This window comes from Oncorhynchus keta, chromosome 10, assembly GCF_023373465.1.
Source record: "Oncorhynchus keta strain PuntledgeMale-10-30-2019 chromosome 10, Oket_V2, whole genome shotgun sequence".
Taxonomy (NCBI): Eukaryota; Metazoa; Chordata; class Actinopteri; order Salmoniformes; family Salmonidae; genus Oncorhynchus; species Oncorhynchus keta.
The window spans coordinates 66951387-66970207 of NC_068430.1; the positions used below are offsets into that span (position 1 = coordinate 66951387).

Genomic DNA, 18821 nt, shown 5'->3' on the forward strand with positions numbered 1-18821 from the left:
GTTGCTTAGGCCACGTAGACTGCCCTGTGGAGATTGCAGGCATGTCTTTAATACATCTTTGAGGAGAATACCAAAAGGATATTGTGCCATACAGAAGTCTGTATCGTCTAAAGTTATTGGTAAATGACTAAAAAGGTCCCTCCTTAAAAGAAAGACAATTAGGAGACAAGTAAGGGAAATAAAAAGAAAGAATGACAGGAGAAGACAACAGAGGTGATAGATGAGGTTTATTTCTAACACAAAACAAAGGGGGAAATGCAACACGGTGCAGACAAACATAACTTCTCTGGCATAGTGACTGCAATGCGGACGGCACTGGCTGTGTGTCTTCCGTCTGCACTCTCTGACATCTATTCACCATCCACAGAGAAATGGACACAGACATTCAGACCTGGGCTCAAATACTATTTGAAATCACTTCAAATACTTTAGCTGTGCTTGATTGAGCTTGCCTGTTGAAATGGAAAATTCCGCCCACCTGACACTTTAGGCAGGCTGATCCCAGGTCTTCAGACATTCCATTATATAGTACAGTATAGTGGAAGGTGCAGCTTTTTTATGATTAACACTTATGATTAACATCTACTCTGTAAATTTTTTCAACATTTCTTGCCCGTTAAAGCTGTGACCAAGCTATATGACATCTAAAATGGACACCTTCATGTAACAGCTTCTGGTTTCACTCAACTCATGCTATAAAACAGTAGCAGGAAACGCCTCAAGCCTTCTCAGGCATCAACATCCCTGGTTACTTTCTAGGGGGGGTTGGTGACTTGAGAGATCTGGCAGGGCTGGGCGACTTAACACGCCTAGTGGGGGTTGGGGACTTAGGGGTGGGGGTTGGGGATTTGGCGGTTGGGGTGGGGGACTTTGGGGATGGGGTGGGGGACTTAAGGGAGGGGGTGGGGGACTTAAGGGATGGGGTGGGGGTCTTGGGGATGTGGGTTTGGACAGGGGTAGGGGTTTGGGCAGGGGTCTTGGAGGCCAGGGGTGCAGGTGTTGCTCCTCTCCCTCCTATTTTGGCCTCGGGGGGGCTCTCGCCTTGCTTGTAGACGCTCACGGTGATCTCCACGAACTCTCCGCCATATTTGTTCCGTACGTTGATGCTGTACTTGCCGGAATCCTCGGACGTGACGGCGGTGATGGTGAGGCTGGCAAACTTATTGGCCTCAAGCGTTATCTTGGCGTGCTCAGTGGAGACTACCTCATTTTCATTCTTGAACCAGGTGACCTCTGGACTGGGGTCACCCCAGACTGTGCAGGTCAGGCTCAGGGTCTGAAGGTGGACAGAGGGAAGTGGAGAGGTCAGACGTCAGAGAGACAGAGGTCAGAGAGAACGATCTCTTGAATATGCACGCAAATCTCAACGAGAGACCATGTATTTTCAATACAGTCACAATCTTATACAAGTATAAGTCGTCATGATATAAAGTTTGTTCAGAGTGCATAGTATATCCCACCTTCTGCTCCATAATGGTGACCACATCCGGCAGACCACCAACCACTCTACCACGGTCTGAGGATTAGAACAGTCAATTAGTGCTTCTTGTCACGCAATCACTAGGATAATATGTATTGTGTAAATATAGTCCACTCACTCTTCTCAGCGAAGGCTGCAGCCCTGAAAGATAACAAAATAATGACATTGTTATAAATCAAGGACTTGGTGTATTACCAAAACATTTGGCTGTGTGTATACGATGAGGACAAATTCTTGGTTTATAAACCCTGTGGAACTTTTAATACGTTGATTGTTAAATGTGTTGCATTTTGCAAAAAAATGACAACAACTTTGAACTAGAAACCATAAGAAGAAAAGCACAGCAATAAGTATCTTACTTGAGTCTCAGGTACTCCTCATAGGCATCGGTATATGCTACAAAAAGACAAATTGACATGATAAGACATAATCTACAAAGACAAGCTAAGTGCAATTTTAAACAATCCTAGTGGTCGAAGCTTCTGGTTGTAATGACATAATTTCAACATTGTGACATTGTTTTGCCTGCTGGGATTTTTTTCTCTCACAATGCTAACCTTGTCCAGAGAGGTCGAATGTGCGAGTGTGGGATTTGGTGGCATCCATAATCTGGATGGAGTAGTGTCCCTTCTCCTTCTCTGAAGGCTCCCTGATCTGCATCCAGGCCATCTCAGCTGTGCCGGCGATCCTCATCTTCTCAGACGACGAGATCTTGCTATCCCTAAAAGGATATGGTCAGGTTTATTCGTCTAAATGAAACTCCTGCGTAAATGTCTTTCCACAGTTATATTTAAAGGATGGATACTTTAAGTTGAGGTAAGACCAACATACAAATCTACCCTACAGTCTAAACTGAAATAAATAAAACTAGTCTCTAGAAACATCCATTGATTGACATATGTTAAAGTATGCCTTCAAATCTCATCTCCAAAATGGCTGCATACTGTGTAACCGGCCTTGCTGAGTGTGATGTAGATGATGAGATGTGCGTACTTATGCAACCAGGCAGTCCTGATCTCCTCTGTGTAGTACTTCATGTAACACTGGAGCCTGATGCCTTCTGGGGTACACTGAAGCACCAGCTCAGAGGCAGAGGACCCTGAGAGGAAAAGGAGAGGCAGAGACGTCACAACCACACCAACACTAAGTGCCTTCACGAGCACACCAACACTAAGTACCTTCACAAGCACACCAACACTAAGTGCCTTCACAAGCACACCAACACTAAGTACCTTCACAAGCACACCAACACTAAGTACCTTCACAAGCACACCAACACTAAGTACCTTCACAAGCACACCAACACTAAGTGCCTTCACAAGCACACCAACACTAAGTACCTTCACAAGCACACCAACACTAAGAATCTTCACAAGCACACCAACACTAAGTGCCTTCACAAGCACACCAACACTAAGTACCTTCACAAGCACACCAACACTAAGAATCTTCACAAGCACACCAACACTAAGTGCCTTCACAAGCACACCAACACTAAGTACCTTCACAAGCACACCAACACTAAGTGCCTTCACAAGCACACCAACACTAAGTACCTTCACAAGCACACCAACACTAAGTGCCTTCACAAGCACACCAACACTAACAATCTTCACGAGCACACCAACACTAAGTGCCTTCACAAGCACACCAACACTAAGTACCTTCACAAGCACACCAACACTAAGTGCCTTCACAAGCACACCAACACTAAGTGCCTTCACAAGCACACCAACACTAAGTGCCTTCACAACAATACTAAGTACCTTCACAACCACAACAATGCAAAGGAGAACATCAATATTTTTCCTAGCAGGTGTATTGATACAAAGTACATACCAGCAATGTGGGCAATGGCGTTGATAATATCGTCAAACACTGCAAATCAAAAACAGAGTATTTGTAGAAAGAGGCATTCATTTTCAATATGTCCTGATAAAGGAAATTATATTGTATAAATAATCAGATTATAGAAAAAGGAGATCCTGGAGCAGGAGTTTACCTTGGCCAGAAATGTCAAAGACAGAAGTGTCTTTCCCTCTGTCATCACTGAGTTTAGCTTTGTAATGGCCCTGGTCTTTTCTGGAGAACTGAAGAAAAAAGGTACTATTTACTGAGATAATATTATCAATTCAGAAAAATCTTGCAATATTTTAGATAGTATCGTGATCTTGGAACAAAAAACGATACTGTGGGAAATTGAAAAATAGGGTCAATATTTATATAAGAAAATGTCTGCAAAAAAAAGAGTTCCCTTGAGCAGTTGTATTCCCTGTGCAGTCATTACTTTCAAGGTTCACAGCAGTAGTTACCAAGGAGATGGGGAGAGCAACAGATCCAGACATCACGTTAGGAGGGGTCTCCAGAACAATCTCCTCCTCATCCTTGAACCAGTGGAACACAGTCTCTTTCTTCACATTGGCAACCTGAGACACGAACACAAACAGAATACAATCTGTCCTGCCACTTTTAAATCACTGCAAAACCTAGTAAAAAGCATGAGTTGAAGCACACCCAAAACATGTCTGTAGAGGTGCTGACTAACAGAGAGTAAACTGTAGAAAAATGAAGTCCCACAAACTATATATGCTCCCAACAATTTAATGGGTAACAGCAAAGCCCCAATGATTACAAATTTGTACACAGTTTCAACCTGAAGTAAATAGATATCTGTAACCACAATAACAAGTCCTAGAAAATGTGTTTGTTACCTTGCAGACGAGAAGAACAGTACAATCGTCATCCACATGGTAGGAAAGGTACTCAGCAAAGTGGGGGCCTAAACATGATAAGAAATATTACATTTTTTTCAACTATTATCACAATATAGTGTACATTTTTACATTTACATAATTTAGCAGATGCTCTTTTCCAGAGGGACTTACAGTATTGAGTACATACATTTTTCATACTGGTCCCCTATGGGAATCAAACCAACAACCCTGGCATTGCAAGCACCATGCTCTACCAACTGAACCACATGGGACCAGTACAAACCTAATCTACAGGGCAATCTGAAATGTTGAAAATCAAACTAACAGACCAGCTGATTACTAATGTATGATATCAAGACAACAAAGTCCTCACTTTCTTGTTGAAAAATTACACAAACTTTCATACTATTGATCAAATGTGCCATCAATCATCTGTGTACTAGAATAGAATACCTTGTTTCCTGATGTGCTCTGACCTCTGGAACTCAGCCTCCTTCAAGGCAGCCTTGAACACTGAGAATAGAACACAACAATGTCAGTACTTAACCTAATACCCAACCTCTTACACTCTAGCACCATAGCCTTATAGCAAAGAAGAAAAGGCTTACTATTACCATATGTGTATATCAGACTTTGATTCAAACACTATTTGAAATCTATCAAATCATTTTAGTGTTTGCTTTAGTATACCTGAATTGCCAGATGGGCTGAGTTTGAGTGTTTATTGACTAATCTATTGGTTCTATTGCACTAGGAAACTGAATCAAGCCCAGATAAAGTATTTTAAATAATTTCAAATAGTATTTGAACCCAGGTCTGACGTACTGTATATTACATCCCCTCTCACCATCTCCCACCAGGACCAGAGAGCTCTGGTTCTTGGCTCTGCCGTCGTGGATCTGGACGGTGTAGGTGGCCTCGCTGGCCTTGGAGAAGTGATCCACAGTCATCTGGATCACCCCGGTGTTCACGTCATGGCTGATCTTGTGGCTCTGTGGCACATACAAAACACATACCATCATTACATCAGGCATGTTTCTTAATAACTATTACCTTTATGTTTCACTGTTTATATGTTTAATGTGATTATGTATCATGTTATTTATATTCACACTGCATAATTGCCCCTTGTGGGATGAAAAAAATATTATTGAATTCAATTCATCAGTGAAATTCAGAGTACAGAGAAAGGCATCATGTATTTAAAAAAAATTATGTTGCTTTGTTAACTGTGCCATACAGTACAGCTTTCTTTTCCTTGATTAAAAAGCAGTTTGAGGTTGTCGGTTTGGCACCTACATCACTGCTGGTGACCTCCTTGTCGTTGACAATGAACCTATAGGTGACGGCGGGTGACATCTTGAGGCACTGCAGCCAGAAACGCACGTGGCCCTTCTCTAGAACCTCATAGTTCAGTTGGTGCTTCAGTGGGACAACTGGACGAAGAAACCAACAAAGAAATGATAAATTCTCAAGGGATACTTGTTGTGAAATTGTGAGAAGATTCATATGTGACACTTCACCCCTGATAAAGATGCATATTGAAGCATAACACTCACTTGGATGTCTGATGTTGTAGCTGAGTTCCAGCATGGTGTTCAGGGCTGCAAGATAAATTCAAGAACGAAGAATATCGGTATAAACTTTGACAAGAAACATATCTATATTTTTTAAATCTGAGTCTAGGGGCGTATCCAAACCTACCATCCTCTGTCAGGGTGTGGCTAGCAGAAACTCCTTCAGTGTCAGTCACATGCACAGAGAAGGCACCCAAATCACTCACGTCTGGGTTGACGAAAGTCAGCTTAGAGCTGGAAAATAAATAAATGTTGAAACAAATTATGTTGACAAAAATATTTTGTGTGGTTGTGTGGTCAATAAAGACATACAAAAACACTTACTGTTTGCCCTTAGTTTCTATGGCGACTCTTGGACAGTCACTGATTTCTTTGTAGTTCTTAGACCAAGCAAAGTTGGAGGTCTCAGAAATTTCACAGGCCTCGAATGACAGGAAAATATCACCAGTGTCCTCATCCACTCCACACTGGATCTCCTGGGTGCCTTAACACATGAAAACAAACAAAATAATAACCTTTATTGCTGAGTGGTGGAGAGGAAATGTTACATATTATGCATCAGCAAAACTGTTCAAACCAAAAGCTAATGAAAACCCTGCTCAAAACCAATGGAGGTGTGTGTGTCATGTGTTCCTACACCAAAACCTTTCAAGCACAAATCACCTACACAAATCCAACAGGCTATATCAGACTGAAGTTGTCAAACAGTAAATGTCATACAGTTGTCATATAGCTGTCATATAAGTGTTATTACCTGGCAGAGCCTTGGCCACCACTGGCTCAGATGTCTGGGAGGCCTTTCCTACTCCCTCAGCATTGACAGCCTTCACTTTGAACGTATACTCTGCTCCTGCCTCCAGACCAGTCACCTATACAGCGCCAACAAATCATTAGATCCACTAAACATTTCATTGCTCATTGTAGACCGACTCCTATCTTGAGTTACATGAGCACAACTGTCACGACTTCTGCAGAAGTCGTTGCCTCTCTTTGTTCGGGCAGTGCTCGGCGGTCGACGTCACCGGTCTTCTAGCCATCATTGATCCATTTTTCATTTTCCATTGGTTTTGTCTTGTCTTCCCACACACCTGTTTTCAATCACATTCATTACCTGTTGTGTATTTAACCCTCTATGGTCGCAGAGAGCACACTGCTGGTCGGTGCCAGGTTGGTTCCTCTGGGAATAGAGAAGGCAGGCAGGGCACTCTGGCATCACCCCAGGTGAGTAGGCACCATTCTCATCCAGAGCCCTTTGTTGCACTAATGTTTGTCTCTGTCACTTTTCCGGATTTTTCCCTGCATTCCCAGTATAAGGCGCTGGTAGATTCAGGCGCGGCTGGGAATTTCATTACTAAAAATGTAGCTCATAGTTTAGGGATCCCTATTGTTTCTGTGGATATGCCTTTCCCTATTCATGCCTTAGATAGTCGACCATTAGGGCCAGGGTTTATCAGGGAGGTCACCGCACCTTTGTGAATGATAACGCAGGAGGGTCACAAGGAGAAGATGAGTCTTTTCCTTATTGATTCTCCCATGTATTCTGTGGTGCTAGGCCTACCCTGGTCAGCTTGTCATAACCCCACTGTTTCTTGGCCACAGAGGGCTCTCACGGGGTGGTCGTGACAGTGCTCAGGTAGGTGTTTAGGGGTTTCCGTTGGTGCTACTATGGTGCAAAGTCCAGACCAGGTCTCCACCGTGCGCTTTCCCCCCGAATATGCCGATTTGGCTCTCGCCTTCTGTAAAAAGAAGGCGACTCAATTACCACCCCATCGACGGGGGGATTGTGCGATAGATCTCCTGGTAGACGCTGCATATCCCAGGAGTCACGTGTATTCCCTGTCGCAAGCGGAGACGGTGGCTATGGAGACATATGTCTCTGAATCCCTGCGTCAGGGGTACATTCAGCCATCCATTTCACCCGTCTCTTCGAGTTTATTTTTTGTGAAAAAGGATGGCGGTTTACGCCTGTGCATTGATTATCAAGGGCTAAATAAAATTACAGTGAAATATAGTTACCCGCTACCTCTGATAAATACGGTTATTGAGTCAATGCACGGGGCCTGTGTTGGCTCATCCGGATCCCTCTTTGCCAGTCATAGTGGAGGTGGACGCATCTGAAGCTGGGATAGGAGCAGTGCTTTCTCAGCGTTCGGGTGCGCCACTGAAGCTTCTCCCCTGTGCTTTCTTTTCGAAGAAGCTCAGCCCGGCGGAGCGAAACTAGGAAGTAGGGGACTGTTAGCTATCGTAAAAGCCTTTAAGGCGTGGAGGCATTGGCTTGAGGGGGCTAAACACCCTTTTCTCATCTGGACTGACCACCGTAATCTGGAGTACATCCGGCAGGCGAAGAGACTGAATCCTCGCCAGGCAAGGTGGGCCAAGTTTTTCACTCGTTTTGTGTTTACTCTTTCTTACAGACCAGGCTCCCAGAACGTCAAGACAGACGCATTGTCTCGGCTGTATGACACAGAGGAGCGGTCCATGGATCCCACTCCCATACTACCAGCTTTGTGTTAGGTGGCGCCCAGTAGTGTGGGAGCTGGACGTGGACATTGAGCGTGCGTCACGTGCAGAGCCCTCTCCCCCTGAGTGTCCAGCTGGTCGTCTGTACATTCCGTCTGCTGTCCGTGACCGATTGATCTATTGGGCTCACACGTCACCCTCCTCTGGTCATCCTGGGTTAGGTTGGATTATGCGCTGTCTTGATGGGCGGTACTGGTGGTCCACTTTAGCTAAGGACGTGAGGATTTATGTTTCCTCCTGCTCGGTGTGCGCCCAGTGCAAGGCTCCTAGACACCTGCCCATAGGTAAAGCTACAACCTTTACCTGTTCCTCAACGGCCGTGGTCGCACCTGTCGGTGGATTTTTTGACTGATCTTCCACCTTCACAGGGTTACACCACGATCCTGGTCGTTGTGGATCGGTTTTCGAAGTCCTGTCGTCTCCTCCCTTTGCCCGGTCTCCCTACGGCCTTACAAACTGCAGAGGCCCTGTTTACACACGTTTTCCGGCACTATGGGGTGCCTGAAGATATTGTGTCTGATCGGGGTCCCCAGTTCACATCAAGGGTCTGGAAGGCGTTCATGGAACGTCTGGGATCTCGGTTAGTCTTACCTCAGGTTTTCACCCCGAGAGTAATGGGCAGGTGGAGGGAGTTAACCAGGATGTGGGTAGGTTTCTGCGGTCATATTGCCAGGACCGGCCGGGGGAGTGGGCGAAGTTCGTGCCCTGGGCCATCTCGCCCGCTCCAGGAGGCTGAAGTGTGTGATCTTCCTCCGCCTCCTCTGGACATCGAGGGGGTCCCGGTCTACTCTGTTCGATCCATTTTGGATTTGAGACGTCGGGCGAGGGGCCTTCAGTACCTCGTGGACTGGGAGGGGTACGGGCCGGAGGAGAGATGCTGGGTTCCGGTGGAGGACGTGTTAGATCCTTCCATGTTAAAAGAATTCCACCATCTCCATCCGGATCGCCCTGCACCTCGCCCTCCGGGTCGTCCCCGTGGCCGGTGTCGACGCACTGCTGGAGGGGGGCCGAAGTCATTGCCTCTCCTTGTTCGGGCGGTGCTCGGCGGTCGACGTCACCGGTCTTCTAGCCATCATTGATCCATTTTTCATTTTCCATTGGTTTTGTCTTGTCTTCCCACACACCTGTTTTCAATCACATTCATTACCTGTTGTGTATTTAACCCTCTGTTTCCCCTCATGTCTTTGTCAGAGATTGTTTATTGTCAGTGTTGTGTTTATTGTATAGGTGCGCGATGGGTCCTCGTACCCATGTTTGTTTATATTCATTTCTTATTAGTGTTATGGAGCATGTTACGTGGACATTCATTAAAAGACTCCATTTTACACTCCATTTGACTCTCCTGAGCCTGACTTCCCTGCCACCTATACACACGACTCTGACAACAACATGACGTTTCATTAACCTTTCTATATTAATACATGATTCAAACTACATTTTTGAGTTGTACGCACACATATTACAAGATTCAATATACAAACTCTGCAGTGATGATGTGAATCATCATGTCTGCAGATCTACATGCTGTAGCTGCTTGTTTACCTGCAGGTAACAGTGGCCAATAGCCTCTTCATTCAGGGGGTGGTAGTGATGGCCCTTCTTGGCCATCTCCACGATGTATCCAGTGACGGCACTGGCACCGGTGTAGACAGGGACCTTCCACAGGATGACCAGGGAGTCACCTCTGACCTCTCTGAAGGCCAAGTCATAGGCTGGACCTAAAGGTCAAACAGTAAACTTGCACAATCTCACTGCCCATAGCTGGAACATTATTCAAATTAAATAACTTAATTTAAAATGAAATAAGTAACAGGGACATTATACAGTACCACTCATAATAAGATGGTTACTTTACCAGGTACTGCAGAAGTCCAGGCCTCACACTTCAGAGGTGTGCTGGGAGCAGAGGGCACGCCCACACCTGCCAGGTTCCCAGCCTGGACCTTAAACTCATAGAAGGTTCCCTCCGTCAGACCATTAACCTGAAGAGAAGGGGACAATAATGAGACAGGAACACAAATATATCCAATATTTTCAACAGTGTTGCTACAAGTAGCTACATATTTGCTATTGATTTTGAACGGCAAAGTTGTATTATAGATCTAATCTATTATTTTGATGCAGAGGGAAGAGTGCATACCATTCACACTATCAACACTGCAGTTATTAAACCATTATGTATGAAGAACCAAACCTATTTATCCTAACCAGATGCCACTTCTGACACCACGTGACATACCGTGTAGGTCCTGGTCTTGGTGGGGGCAGAGTTGACCTCCTTCCAGGCCAGGCTGTCTGCATCACGCTTGTCGACGTAGTAGGCGTTGATCTTGGAGCCACCGCCATGCTTGGGACTGTTCCAGGCAATGATCATGGAGGCTCCGTCACAGCTCAGCATGGTGATGCCATGAGGTGCACTGGGCGTCGCTGTGGCACAGAGTCACACAGGTAAATTCAGAATGCCTTTCCGTCATGTAAAATTGATATTTGTTCATTTGGGATTTGTCATACAGTTGCATTAGTTTTTTTTGTTATACAGTGATATAGTGGTTAAATTGTGTGTACAATATGGTGGGTGATTTGAAAGGAAACACATGATGATACTGTGATACTGACAAAAGTTCAGAGCACAGATACAGCAAACGTTGGGGGAAGGGACAGTGAATAAGTCTGGTGGTGAACCTGTTCAGGAGCAACACTGTGCATTAAAACACCCCTAGATAACAGAACAACTGAATACATACCATACTCCACTCCCCTCTCTAGATGAAACAATAAAATCATTCATATTTAGCATTGTACAAAGGAAAATAGTCAAAGTTAAGTATTGATAGTAAGGCAATACTGCTTGCTCTTTGGGGGTCTAGTTAAGGTTACTGTAAAGCACTTTATGTGACAACTGTTGGTGTAAAAAGGGTTTTATAAATAAAATTGTATTAATTGATTGCAATCCTGCATTTCTTATATGGCAATATTCTATTGATACGTACTGAGGGCGGGCTCCACAGAAATAGGAGTAGACTCCTGGGACTCATCACTGAGGCCATAGACATTGACAGCCTGGACACGGAACACATAGGTCTCTCCCGGGGTCAGTCCATGGACCACAAACCTAAAACAGTGAAATTAAACATGATCATCTATATGTCTTGAATTGAAGGTGGTATTGCTGACTTTAAGACCTGGATAATATATCCAGTGCCTTCGGAAAGTATTCAGACCCCTTGACTTTTTCCACACCTTATTCTAAAATTGATGAAAACCTTTTTTCCCCCCTTATCAATCTACACACAATACCCCATAATAACAAAGCAAAAACAGGTATTCAGACCCTTTACTCACTACCTTGTTGAAGCACCTTTGGCAGCGATTACAGTATTGAGTGTTCTTGGGTATGACGCTACAAGCTTGGCACACCTGTATTTGGGGAGTTTATCACATTCTTCTCTGCAGATCCCCCAAAGCTCTGTCAGGTTGGATGGGGAGCGTTGCTGCACAGTTATTTTCAGGTCTCTCCAGAAATCTTTGATCGGGTTCAAGTCCGGGCTCTGGCTGCGACACTCCTGCGTTATCTTGGCTGTGTGCTTAGGGTTGTTGTCCTGTGGGAAGGTGAACCTTCGCCCCCAGTCGGAGGCCCTGAGCTCTCTGGAGCAGGTTTTCATCAAGGATCTCTGTACTTTGCTCCGTTCATCTTTCCCTCGATCCTGACTAGTCTCCCAGTCCCAGCATGATGCTGCGATCACCATGCTTCACCGTAGGGATGGTGCCAGGTTTCCTCCAGACGTTATGCTTGGCATTCAGGCCAAAATGTTCAATCTTGGTTTCATCCGACCAGAGAATGGTCTGAGAGTATTTAGGTGCCTTTTGGCAAACTCCAAGCGGGCTGTCATGTGCCTTTTACTGAGGAGAGGCTTCTGTTTGGCCACTTGATAAGGGAATTTATATGTTTAAGGTAATGACTAAAGAATTCCACCCTGAAACGTATAAGACTATATTCCAATAATACATGTGTGGTACAAGTAAAGAGGGAGAAATATGTGGAGAAAACAGAGGCTGATAGACTACATGTGACAACTCTGAAAAAGCTGACAACAGGAGGGCCCTTCAAAGGCCGCTCTTATCTGGGGAGGAAAAGAACGTTGAGAAACTGCCAAGGCTGGTAGAAAAGTGATAAAACTGTCTCTGTCTGTCTGTGTCTGTGTGTGTGTGTGTGTGTGTGTGTGTGTGTGTGTGTGTGTGTGTGTGTGTGTGTGTGTGTGTGTGTGTGTGTGTGTGTGTGTGTGTGTGTGTGTGTGTGTGTGTGTGTGTGTGTGTGTGTGCATAGAGGGGGTTATAAAGTCTGTCCAAATCTTGGTTGACATGAATAAACTAGAACAAACCTTTTGCAGAAGCTGAGTCTTTGCCTAATTCTTATTAACCCTATCTTTACAACCTAGGGGGAATTGGTCAAAGCTATAGTGATTGTTATCATCATTGGGATTGAAAATTCTTGTGACACCACTCTACCATAAAGGCCTGATTGGTGGAGTGCTGCAGAGATGGTTGTCCTTCTGGAATTTTCTCCCATATCCACAGAGGAACTCTAGAGGTCTGTCAGAGTGACCATCTGGTTCTTGGTCACCTCCCTGACCAAGGCCCTTCTCCCCCGATTGCTCAGTTTGGCCGGGCGGACAGCTTTAGGAAGAGTCTTTGTGGTTCCAAACTTCTTCCATTAAAGAATGATGGAGGGGCACTGTATTATTGGGGACCTTCAATGCTGCAGATATTTTTTGGTACTGTTCCCCAGATCTGTATCTCAACACAATCCTGTCTCGGAGCTCTACGGACAATTCCTTCAACCTCATGGCTTGGTTTTTGCGGTGACATGCACTGTCAACTGTGGGACCTTTTATAGACAGTTGCCCCAATTGAATTTACCACAGGTGAATGCCAATCAAGTTGTAGAAACATCTCAAGGATGATCAATGGAAACAGGATGCACCTGATCTCAATTTCCAGTCTCATAGCAAAGAGTCTGAGTACTTATGTAAATAAGATGTGTATTTTAATTTTTAATACATTTGCTAAAATTTCTAAAAACCTATTTTTGCATTGTCATTATGGAGTAGTGTGTGTAGATTGCTGAGGATTTGTTTTTATTTAATACATTTTAGAATAAGGCTGTAATATAACAAAATGTGGAAAAAGTCAAGGTGTCTGAATACTTTCCAAAGGCACTGTAGGTGTCAGGATTTTTCCAAATCAGTGTCTCTCGTTTGCAAAGATTTTATTTCTGGATTATTCTCACACCAGAGGCCTGTCACACTACATTCACTGTCCCGTCTCCTTTAATAACATATATAATATTAAATCACTGCAATAGTTTGAATAGATAACTGGTAGACAAACGTATATGTTTAAATGGCTACCTGGTGTGCTTGTAGGGCTTGTGGTTGCATGGGGCCCAGGTCTTTGATCCCACCAAAGAGGCGTCTATGTAGTACCCCATGAGGTGGTTGGGGTGTTTGGGGGGGTCCCACTGCACAAACACGGAGGACTTGGTGTTCCTGGTGGCAACCACCTGACCAGGAGCGGAGGGAACACCTACACAGGTAAAACACATACATGTTGGGGACTGGAGATATTGAATTGATGTATCATTACTACACAGTAACAGAGTATATGAGCATAGGAGTTAGAAATACACACATATCTTCAATTTAATCTTCAAATAAATGATTGTCATCATTTATAAACACCTTCATTCAAGATGGGAAAAATTATGCATTTCTCATAATGCATAACATACCCGATGTGACACGATATCTTGGTACAATGTTATGAGGAGATACAGAAATATAAAGAACAATGAACACAATACACAATCTGTAAACCTGTGAACTACATTCCACAAAACATACCTTCGGCAGGGGATGACAGAGGTATTCTTTTCAGTTGTGATGATAGATGATGTCATGCATCTCCCAGTAGGGAGTTTGTGTCAGACAAGAGTGTCCTATTACAATCATGGATATTGTGGGGACGAAACGTATTTTGGGATTGTGACGTTAGTGTGAGGATACTGTAGGAGTTGATGTGACTTTATCATGCCCATCATTGGTAGTTAGTTTCTCCAAAATACGAAGAGGGGTGAAAGACCCCTGTTTGTGATTGTGACATTACAGGAATGTGATAGTCACATGACATAAATCTCAGTGCGTTTAAAATAAGAGATAAACGTTGGGCTTTATATTGTACATACCAACAGGCCGCTCGCTACCTGAAACATATGTTAAACAGAGTCTAATTTATCAAAGTAGAATTGGAAGGACTCCTTGACTGTCGTTGTTTGTAAATGCATGTATTGTGTGTGTATGTGTATGTGTGTACCCGTGTGTGTGTGTGTGTGTGTGTGTGTGTGTGTGTGTGTGTGTGTGTGTGTGTGTGTGTGTGTGTGTGTGTGTGTGTGTGTGTGTGTGTGTGTGTGTGTGTGCTAAACCCCACTCTTACCATGCTCATCCACCTTTTCGATGGGATCTGTAGGCTTAGAGGCCTCGCTGGCGCCGTACAAGTTCTCAGAATACACACGGAACTGGTACTTTTTCCCGGCTTCCAAATCGAAAACGGGGTAGCGAGGGGACTGCAGTTTCACTGCTGTGTTGATCCTCTGCCAAGTCCCAGTGCCTGACACGGACTAGTGGATATTTGGGACGGGAGGGCAAATGAAAGGTAAAGCCTTCTACAACGTCATTGAATCACTAATCCCATTAGTAAAATGCCTTTAGCTACATACCTGCCAGCTGTTATTTCTGCCATTTTGCTAAAATATTACTGCACTTTAGACAGATTGAAAGTTGTGAAATGATAAATGGACTGTCTAATCTATTATAGTTCCTGTACTGAGAGACCTACGTAGATGGGAAGGGGAAAGGAGCAGCCACACACCTTCTCAATGATGTACCACAGTGGTGCCCGTCCACGAGGGCTGGGGGGTTTCCAGCTCAGCACGATATATGTTTTGAATATCTCTGAGGCATGCATATCTGTAGGCTCCCCCGGCAATGTAACGTAACCTATATTGGGATTGGATGGCATTGAACAATACTTCATAACACTTATTATTTGATCAATAATAATTATATCAACTTTAAAGGACATTTGGGGTTCATTTAGTATTTATATATAGATCGCTTTAGTTACAATGTTAGCGTCAAGAGTTAGATAATAGGTTAAAAGTTATACAACGCAAAGGATGACATTTGGATATGAAAAATGAAGGATATAAGTTATAAGGAAAATACAGTTGAAGTCGGAAGTTTACATATACTTAGGTTGGAGTCATTAAAACAAATTTTTCAACCCTCCACAAATTTCCTGTTAACAAACTATAGTTTTGAAAGTCGGTTAGGACATCTACTTTGTGCATGACATAAGTAATTTTTCCAACAATTGTTTACAGAAAGATTATTTCATTTATAATTCACTGTATCACAATTCCAGTGGGTCAGAAGTTTACATACACTAAGTTGACTGTGACTTTAAACAGCGTGGAAAATTCCAGAAAATGATGTCATGGCTATAGAAGCTTCTGATAGGCGCATTGTCATCATTTGAGTCAATTGGATGTACCTGTGGATGTATTTCAAGGCCTACCTTCCAACTCACTGCCTCTTTGCTTGACATCATGGGAAAATCAAAAGAAATCAGCAAAGACCTCAGAAAAAAAATTGTAGACCTCCACAAGTCTGGTTCATCTTTGGGAGCAATTTCCAAATGCCTGAAGGTACCACGTTCATCTGTACAGACAATAGTACGCAAGTATAAACACCATGGGACCACACAGCCATCATACCGCTCAAGAAGGAGACGCATTCTGTCTCCTAGAGATGAACGTACTTTGGTGCAAAAAGTGCAAATCAAGAATCCCAGAACAACAGCAAAGGACCTTGTGGAGATGCTGGAGGAAACAGGTACAAAAGTATCTATATCGACATAGCCTGAAAGGCCACTCAGCAAGGAAGAAGCAAGCCACTGCTCCAAAACAGCCATAAAAAAGCCAGACTACAGTTTGCAACTGCACATGGGGACAAAGATCATACTTTATGGAGAAATGTCCTCTGGTCTGATGAAACAAAAATAGAAGTGTTTGGACATAATGACCATCGTTATGTTTGGAGGAAAAAGGGGGAGGCTTGTAAGCCAAAGAACACCATCCCAATCGTTAAGCATGGGGGTGGCAGCATCATGTTGTGGGGGGTGCTTTGCTGCAGGAGGGACTGATGCACTTCACAAAATAGATGGCGTCATGAGGGAGGAAAGGTATGTGGATATATTGAAGCAACATCTCAAGACATCAGTCAGGAAGTTAAAGCTTGGTCGCAAATGGGTCTTCCAAATGGACAATGACCCCAAGCATTCTACTAAAGTTGTGGCAAAATGGCTAAAGGACAACCATGTCAAGGTATTGGTGTGGCCATCACAAAGCCCTGACCTCAATCCTATAAAACGTTTGTGGGCAGAACTGAAAAAGTGTGTGTGAGCAAGGAGGCCTCCAAACCTGACTCAGTTACACCATCTCTGTCAGGAGGAATGGGCAGAAATTCACCCAACTTATTGTGGGAAGTTTTTGGAAGGCTAACCGAAACGTTTGACCCAAGTTAAACAATTTAAAGGCAATGCTACAAATTACTAATTGAGTGTATGCAAACTTCTGACCCACTGGGAATGTGATGAAAGAAATAAAAGCTGAAATAAATCATTCTCTCTACTATTATTCTGACATTTCACACTCTTAAAATAAAGTGGTGATCCTAACTGACCAAAGACAGGGAATATTTACTAGGATTAAATGTCAGGAATTGTGAAAAACTGAGTTAAAATGTATTTGGCTAAGGTGTATGTAAACTTCCGACTTCAACTGTAAATGTAATCTACCCATGTTAAATATACGTTTAAAGAGCTGGCTTGTTAGTTTCCTATTTATTATGGTGTTCGTGTTACCGTTAGTCCAGTGTTGTCAATGAAGTTTCTTAGAAAAGTTTTTATTAATTCTTATTATGAAGTTTTTGTTATTAACATGACTACTATCATTAGAGTTGTTACTATGGCAATACCAAAGTCCAATCTAAAAGCAGGAGGTGAGCAGGAAGCGCGAGGGTTTATTGATTAACAATGTAGAGACAATAAGGGGAGAAATCCTTCATCTTCTCATTTAAGGTACTGAGAACACAAGTATTTATGTGTACATATATTCATGTGTATAGTATTGTATATTGTAAGGGCTTTTGCCGATACAATATATTTAACAGGTATTTGCTTTGATGGATATCGGCCAGTTATGGAAATGTTGTCTATATGTTGATTTTAATGCTGTGTGGAAGGTTAATTTGTTATCCAGTGTTTTTGTTTAATAGATGAGAGGAATAGAATAGACTCAACACAATATTTTGGACCGCTACTATTGTTGGCATACTCTACCTTCCAGGTCATCATCTTTAATCACTACTTCATGTTTCCCATCCAATTTAATCACTGTTCCAAAAGAGGAAAAAACAGAAAAGTCATGTATGAGACAATCTGCTGGCTGATATTTCACCCAGAAATATAAATACAAAAATGTCATTTGAGTATGCAGTCAAGTAGACATCATGAGTCTGTGTGTGGTTATGTACCTTGCAGTCTCTCTCGCTCAGCTGGGTCCAGGGCTGTCACCTTATCAGACTCGCGGGATGGTCTGCTGATCCCGGCACTGTTGACAGCCCGGACACGGAAGTGGTAGGCGTGACCCACTTTCAGGCCGTGCACGGGGTACTTACAGATCCGCACTGGGGAGTCGTTACACTGGGACCAGGTAGCACTACCAGACTCACGTCTGTACAGGAGGAGAAGGAATTACATCATAAACCATAGAATGTATTGAAGTGTAAAAGTGCTGGTCTGAATGGACATCAACAATGATACTGCAGATGTTTGTAATTTCATCAGTCATTTATCTACAAATCTAATTTGCATGCCTTTGTCACAAGTCCTTGTTTGGCTCTGTAAGATCCGTAGCTTCACAAAATCAATTGCTCAACCAGATTAGATCTGAAACATCATGTGACCGTGAAGTTTCTCACAATCACTCCACTGTCTTACACTCTCAATGGCCATCCTTTATGTCTTCTACATCTTCTAACAACTGCAATCAAATCTGCTTTTATCGACTGTTGTTGGAGATTCTGGATTGGAGAGTCTAACATAAGGTCCTACATGACTAAAACTGACTTGTCCACAAAGTATCCGGTGATGGCAGCCTCGTTGGTGGTGTTGGGGGGTTTCCAGGCAACCAGGACGTAGTCCGAGTTGATGTCGAACGCCTTGATGCTGATTGGTGCACCGGGTGCTCCGGCCACAGAGGGAGCAGCATCTGGGGAATAAGGAAGAGAATAAGGAAGCAAGGTGGGAATGTAGAGAATAAGGAGACAAAGTAGCAATACTGTATAAGTCACTTATGTATGGGATTACAAACTGAATACAGTATGTAAAATGCCTAAGAGTATATATTTGTTT

General features: G+C 43.5%; 1 protein-coding gene across 5 annotated transcripts in view; it reads right to left on the reverse strand.

The window, feature by feature from the left end:
- Nucleotides 1–210: 210 nt before the first annotated feature.
- myom2a (myomesin 2a) overlaps nucleotides 211–18821 on the reverse strand; it is a 29166-nt gene continuing 10555 nt past the window's right edge. The window contains exons 11-39 of one of the 5 annotated variants that reach the window (XM_035779182.2): nucleotides 18537–18678; nucleotides 17942–18141; nucleotides 17748–17801; nucleotides 15216–15343; nucleotides 14781–14964; nucleotides 14533–14550; nucleotides 13700–13874; nucleotides 11282–11403; nucleotides 11036–11053; nucleotides 10531–10718; nucleotides 10147–10273; nucleotides 9834–10009; nucleotides 6526–6640; nucleotides 6096–6255; nucleotides 5899–6005; nucleotides 5754–5798; nucleotides 5494–5630; nucleotides 5042–5186; nucleotides 4648–4707; nucleotides 4192–4259; nucleotides 3793–3906; nucleotides 3483–3570; nucleotides 3320–3358; nucleotides 2474–2579; nucleotides 2038–2201; nucleotides 1840–1876; nucleotides 1599–1621; nucleotides 1461–1516; nucleotides 211–1276 (exon numbers count right to left, since the gene is read on the reverse strand). In XM_035779182.2, the coding sequence (XP_035635075.2) occupies nucleotides 749–1276; nucleotides 1461–1516; nucleotides 1599–1621; nucleotides 1840–1876; nucleotides 2038–2201; nucleotides 2474–2579; nucleotides 3320–3358; nucleotides 3483–3570; nucleotides 3793–3906; nucleotides 4192–4259; nucleotides 4648–4707; nucleotides 5042–5186; nucleotides 5494–5630; nucleotides 5754–5798; nucleotides 5899–6005; nucleotides 6096–6255; nucleotides 6526–6640; nucleotides 9834–10009; nucleotides 10147–10273; nucleotides 10531–10718; nucleotides 11036–11053; nucleotides 11282–11403; nucleotides 13700–13874; nucleotides 14533–14550; nucleotides 14781–14964; nucleotides 15216–15343; nucleotides 17748–17801; nucleotides 17942–18141; nucleotides 18537–18678 (3524 nt within the window). In that variant the 3' untranslated portion in view covers nucleotides 211–748. The remainder of the gene's footprint in view (nucleotides 1277–1460; nucleotides 1517–1598; nucleotides 1622–1839; nucleotides 1877–2037; nucleotides 2202–2473; nucleotides 2580–3319; nucleotides 3359–3482; nucleotides 3571–3792; nucleotides 3907–4191; nucleotides 4260–4647; nucleotides 4708–5041; nucleotides 5187–5493; nucleotides 5631–5753; nucleotides 5799–5898; nucleotides 6006–6095; nucleotides 6256–6525; nucleotides 6641–9833; nucleotides 10010–10146; nucleotides 10274–10530; nucleotides 10719–11035; nucleotides 11054–11281; nucleotides 11404–13699; nucleotides 13875–14532; nucleotides 14551–14780; nucleotides 14965–15215; nucleotides 15344–17747; nucleotides 17802–17941; nucleotides 18142–18536; nucleotides 18679–18821) is intronic. The other 4 variants (XM_035779184.2, XM_035779183.2, XM_035779186.2 and 1 more) reach the window with 4 other exon arrangements.